This window comes from Lolium perenne, chromosome 4, assembly GCF_019359855.2.
Source record: "Lolium perenne isolate Kyuss_39 chromosome 4, Kyuss_2.0, whole genome shotgun sequence".
NCBI classification, from domain to species: Eukaryota; Viridiplantae; Streptophyta; class Magnoliopsida; order Poales; family Poaceae; genus Lolium; species Lolium perenne.
The window spans coordinates 386336097-386342662 of NC_067247.2; the positions used below are offsets into that span (position 1 = coordinate 386336097).

Here is a 6566-nt window from a genome sequence, read left to right on the forward strand (position 1 = left end):
GCACAGGTGACGGCTGGCCGGCCAAGTTGCAGGTTTCTGAACATCACGGAGTGCAACATGCATGCTGTATGGCTAGCTAGGTGCAGAAAGAGAAGAAAACAAGTGTATAGATGTTCACAGGTGATCAATACAGCAAGCTGCATCATGTAGCACATGAATGGGGCTCAGAAATATCTTCACAGCCAACATGCAAATGAACATGTGGAGAATCCACAAGATAATCCAGAATTAATGCATACACCCGTGGAACACATACAAGTGTTTAGCATTGTGGTAACACAAGTGTTTAGCATTGTGCATGATCCTTTCAAGCATACAACCAGAAGAAGATAGGGCAGGCAACATATATTTACATAATGCTCAGTATGAGCCATCAGTTGAGATTATTTTCTTACACATAAAGTTTGAGTTTTGGACACCATCGATCTACAATGGTTGATCGTGCAGCTTATGTCACATTTCCCAGTTTGCATTCTATTCAGTTAAAAACATATATACAGCACATACAAGATTTTCGAATTAAACCAAGGGACAGGCAGACGCCTTTCACTTCAAAGGCTTCCCTGGGAGGAAAAAGTCCTCCTTCAGCACATGCTCCCATGCTGATGGCGAGTGGCTTAACTGCTCGTCATGCAAATGAACAGTTGCAGGCTCGGCTGGTGCTGAGGGAACATGACACTCTTCAAGCAATGAACCGACATATTGGGTTGTAGTTTTGCTATCTGCTTCATCAGATAAAGCTCTGAACTCAGCATCATCAAATATACCAGTCTTCTCAATTAGCTCATCATGTGCTCCACAACCAAATGGTTTTCTTTCGAAGTGGCCCACCCAATCATCGGAATCATATACTACCTCCTGTCCCTCCATGCTGCTAGTGTTATCTATACGTCTTTTCAGTACTTGCAATCTGGCCATGACACCATCTTCAAGCTGACCAAATTGACTAGATTCATGTTCGCTCGCTGTTTGGAGCTGACAAGCATTAACCTCACTTGACGAGCTTAGATCGTCACTGCAGGACATCAAATCTTTAAGCTTAGCCATGAAAGCACCATGAGTTTTGCTTTCACTAGATTCTGGCTGCTCTATGTTGGTGTCCTTGTCCAATGAGCTTGTATTGTTATTACAGCTCAGAAAAACATTAAGTGCAGCAGTACTAGCACCATCGGCCTCATCGCCTTCACTGCTACTTGATTCCGGACACTCTTTGATGATGTCCTCCACTAAAGAGTTTATCCTAGCATCGACATCATTATCGAAAACAGTGTCATCAACAGCGCCTGTCCTGTTATACTTGCTTCTCTCGGTCAGCAGCTCACTATTTGCCTCATGGAAGCAATTTATACTCTCATCACGGAGCTTCAGAACTTTCAGTCGAGCAAAGACATCAGCATCACCTCTCTGAGGTGGTAACGTCGCGTTATGGATATGGCTTTCTTTCACAGGGTTTTGTTGTTTGCTAGAATCATCACTCTCTCCAGTACATAATGAGTTCTCAGCGTTATGGATATGGCTTTCTTTCACAGGGTTTTGTTGTTTGCTAGAATCATCACTCTCTCCAGTACATAATGAGTTCTCAGCTTTGTGCAAGTTAGATGCTTTGGCTTCTCCTAATGAACCAGTAGGTGTTGTAGCTGCAAGATTATTTAAATACAGGAGTAAGGGAATGTTCAGAAGTACCCGGATAAATTCGGGTGTGTGGTCTCTTGCTGCAAACACACAAACACAGGTACTGACCTGTTTGCTGACTGTGGTTTTTCGTTGCAAGTTTCATGCGGGCAAGTTGCAGTTCGTACTTGAGTTTACATGTAGAAGCTTCCGCTTCGATCCAAAGATTTTTGTATATTTGTGCATCTTTAGTATCACCATCCAGGTTCTCCTCTGGAAGCTTAGCAAGATCCTGCCAGCAAGAAGATAGCGATAGCATACGTTAAATGCTCAAGAATTTATGCTAAATGCTCAAGAATATAGCAGAGACCAAATATTCTCAAGTAATAAATCACTACCTGCAAAATAACTGTTTTAAAATCTGTGCCAATGTTCTCCCAATCAAAGCCAGCAAACTTCTCAGGCTGATGATTCTTTCTATTACACTTTATTTTTTCTGACTTCATTTGGCAGCAGTTGCTAGTAACATCATCAGATTTAAATGAAGCCTTGCACGAGAAAATAGACAAGCCAAAATGAGTAAACTGAGAATTTGACTGATATTCCAATAATTGACTAGAAACAAAACTAAATTTACTACTCGTATTTTGTTTACTGAATAAGAAATTTCGAGCAGATCCAAAAGTGAATACTTGCCAAATTATTAGATACATCCAAATTTAGACAAACTTGCGACATCCTTTTATGGACGGAGGTAGCATATTAGTAGGCATTAGGTTTGTACAGATAGCAAAAGGATCACGGTGTTAATACCAGGTCCAAACCATGTTTAGCTTGACACAGGATGTTGTACCAGTGGCTATGAACACTGCTAGAAGGAAAGCACGAAGAATGAAATGGTTCTACCCATGGTCGATAAGACCTAATTATCATGAAGCAAAGAACATATCACTACCAAACATATAAACTTTGTCATTCTTAGATCTGTAGATGCAAACTAGAGTATGGAACACTATCTGAGGCAGTAAAAACATGCAACCAGTCAAAGTAAAACAATAAGCATTCATATCACACATAGCACTTAATAACGAGAGACAAAACTTGTGCCCTTTTCAGGTTTTAATGTGCATCTTCTATTTCTTCGATCACAAGATCAATGACTGTAGTACAAGCAATCCAAAGTGACTTTATAATGTATTCATGAAAACATAATCTAATCAAATTGTGGCAACTGACAGGTATTGTATCATACAACCATACCTTGCTTATCATGGATTTCAGAGAACTGAGATTTTGTATCACAGACTGAACAAGTGTATGTTCAGATTCCTTTAACTGATAACCACCATCGCACGAAGACAGAAGCATTACTGAGAAATTATAAATTGACTTGATTAATTCTTCTTGACTCTTCGATCTGCAGGTGACTTTGTCTGAAGATATCTTCACCGTCTCCTCAACACCTGTGCTGCAATGGGTTAAATGCTCCAGACCTTTGTTCATAGGCATTTTTGAGTGCAGATTTGCCCATGTTGACGCAGCTTTATGGGCACGAGTAATTTCTTGCAGACTTTCTTTTGTCAAACTCCTAACCTGTGCAACTGGAGCTGCACTAACATTGTTTGAAACTTTAGCAGATTCTTCACTTGTACTCACAAGAAGACTGCCACCATTTCTGCCTAACATGGGTTCAATTGTGTTTTCTGCAAGAAAAACATTTCCCTGTTGACCTGGTGTTACCAAATTTCCAGAATCGTCTCCTGTCTTACACCAGGTCACGTGGTTATCTCTTCGGGTGCCCTGGTCAACAGATAAATGACTGTGGTTAGACTTTTCCATACCACTGACATCTCCAACATTGGATGGTTGTTTATCATCATGACCTTCAGACTTACTACACCCTGAGGGCAGGCCGAACGCTGAAAGGTAATATAGGTAATCAGGTACGGACAGATCATTCTCGGGATTTGATGTATCATGACGCTTGGGAAGTAACACAGAATTATTAGCACTAAACTCAGAAAGCTTCCTGCTTTGGTGCAAATCAGGCGGGTCAACTGAACCATTAGCAAAATAAGAAGCTTCACCATTCACAACACCAAATGATGGCTGCTGTGCAGTGGGTGTCCCTTTCCAACATGGAGAATCAACAACTGGGTTATTTACCTCAGGTGACTCGATGAAAAGTTCACGAGGCTGAGGAAATGAGTATTCGGACAGAGAGACTTTGGAACATGATGCTTGTAAGTTATTTAAACCAGATTTCGCTTCTGATGAAGGCTGCACAGGTCTCCTGGTTTCAGAACTCTCACCCAAAATATAGTTCTCTCCAACTCCGTGTCTGCTAAGTGGATAGGTTCCCGGCTGAACAGGTCTCCCAGTTTCTGAACTCTCACCCAAAAGATGATTCTCTCCAACTCCAGATCTACTAAGTGCATGGCTTCCCATTATCCGTGTACCATTATCAGAGCTACTCCGGCCACCATACTGTTCATAAGAAGTCTCATATCCAAAGTGACCTTTCTGTTCATTCTGAATGGAATCAAAATAGTCTAGATTTAATCTGCAAGGGTTCGCATATGGTGCCTGAAATGTGTTCTCCAATACACGGCCATCTGTCGTGGGCGACAATGGCTTCGTTGCCGCGCCTACTTCAGGCGAGGCAGCAACAGATGGCATGGACAGGTCGTAACTCAATGGATATGTTGAGCACTGCGGAAGATGTGAAGTGTAGTTACCATAAGCAGAATATGGGGAGTACTGATTCACAGGCTGAGGTGTAGAACAGGGCTTCGTATCTAAGCAGGCAAACATATTAGGAGACACGGAAGGTGCTGATCCAAAATCAGTCGAGGGGGCCTTTGATGTTCTCTGGTAGATTCCAGGATACTTCTCTTCCATCCACTCCGAGCTGCCTGTTGCGAAGGGGAGCGGCTGCATGGAGGTACCAAAATGGTTCCCGGGGTACATGTCGTTTCGTGCATTCCCGGAAACCAGGAACCCGTCCGAATTGGCAAAACCTGCATAATTTGGTTGGCGTTGTGAGGTCACAATGCAAGTTTAATCAACGTTGACAATAGTACACAACTTGAATACTGCAGCATTTTGTCCTCGAAGAAATCACCCATGACACTGAAATTACCAGACAACACTACTATGCATGTAGATTATATCATGATTTATATCTATACATGCGAAACCGCAACTGATTGTTCCCTCTGCAAATGTTCAAACACTAACTCAACCTGCAAATACAATTTCCGATCTACGATCCCATAATTACTCCATCAGTACTCACGATCGCATCGCATAATCCCAAGTAGTATGGATGCCCACACACACACACACACACACACACACACACACACACACCCCTCGGGAACCCCATGTTCATATCTCAGCTGAATTAAACACCCGGTATAACCTAGCCAACTATCGCCACCATGAAGACATTAACAAATCAAGCGGCGTAATTCCACGACCCTGGTTACGAGAGAGGAAGCCAGCTCACCTGTGAACCCCGGGGTCGCGCCGGCCTCCAGATCCATGTAGCTCGCGGGAGGCTCGACCCAGGAGTCGTAGAGCGACGGCGCGGTGGGGAGCTCGGGGTAAGGGCTAGGGTTAGCGGGGGCGTTGGGGGTCGGATCGGGGATGGCGTCGCGGGGACGGCTGACGGTGAAGGGCGTGGCGGAGGGGGAGAGGTAGGAGAGGGTTGCGTGCGGCTGCGGCTGCGGGGGCGGGGGCGGGGGCGGGGAGGGCCGGCGATCGCCGGAGTAGGGCATCATCTCGGAGGTGGGTTGCGTGCCGCTGCTCGCGCTCGGTGCGGAAGTTGAGTGCGGCGAAAGTGAGTGTGGGTTTGGATCGGGTCGGACGGCAGACGAAGCCATGCTAGCTGAGAGGAGTTGGGCCTTACGGGCCTGCGAAATCGGTGTGGCCCGGGTACACATATATCCGGTCCAGGCCGAAAACAAACATCAATAACTCATATTCGAAAGAAAAAAATGAACAACTGTAATTTCCCACTCTCAAAACAATCAGGAATTGTAATAAGATTCCCAAAGGATGGAATGATACAACAACAATCGTGATGATTCTGAAAGTCAAGGCACCTGAGAAAGTTACACAATTCAAACCCATCAGCATGTGTAATGTTGTGTATAAGCTGATATCAAAGATACTCGTATCAAGATTGAGGGGCTTATTACGAGAGATCATAGGGCCAACTCAGAGAGCCTTTGTCCTTGCTCGGCTAATCACAGATAACATCTTGGTGGCATATGAGTATTTTCATTCAATCAAGAAAAGAAAACAAGGAAGGAAGGGGTTTTGTGCGGTTAAGCTGGATATGCATAAAGCATACGGCCACGTAGAGTGGGGATTTTTGGATAAGAGCATGCTCAAGATGGGATTTTATCATCAATGGGTGAAGCTCAACATGACATGTGTTTCTACAGTTCTGTACAGAGTCGGAATTAATTCTGATGAAAGTGATATTCTTACACCTACTAGGGTACTCCGCCCGGGGGGGGGGGGGGGCAATATTACCATATCTATTTCTTTTTTATGAAGAAGGGCTAACCTAATTGTTAGGTAAGGCGGAAGTGCAAGAGGAGTTAACGGGAGTTAAATTTTATCGTGATGCTCCGGCAATAACGAATCTATTGTTTCTTGATGATCCCCTCGTCCTAATTTTCGGTAAAGAGTATATATATTAATATCTTGAAGATACCAATTACACCCAGCCTCTGCAGCAACGCATTGCCCTAGCGGCACTACGGATGCACACAGTCCGAAAAGAAACAAGAATTACAAAAAATAAAAGTCCCGCTACAGCAATCTATTCCTTGAAATAACGGCACTAACACCACCAAGACAACACCAGACGTTCAACTTCTCCAAAAGCGACGCCTCCAAGAAGGAAACAGATCACCAGCGCCGTCGTCGCCCGATCATAG

At 44.0% G+C, this 6566-nt stretch overlaps 1 protein-coding gene across 1 annotated transcript; it reads right to left on the reverse strand.

Annotated features, from left to right (window-relative positions):
- Window positions 1-330: 330 nt before the first annotated feature.
- On the reverse strand, window positions 331-5452 carry LOC127297317 (uncharacterized). Its single transcript, XM_051327614.2, has 5 exons — window positions 5123-5452; window positions 2872-4631; window positions 2010-2159; window positions 1741-1903; window positions 331-1637 (listed from the first exon to the last, which is right to left on the reverse strand). Exons 1-5 carry the CDS (start codon window positions 5394-5396, stop codon window positions 547-549), a joined length of 3438 nt encoding a protein of 1145 aa, XP_051183574.1. The 5' UTR covers window positions 5397-5452; the 3' UTR covers window positions 331-546.
- Between the last annotated feature and the right edge of the window lie 1114 nt (window positions 5453-6566).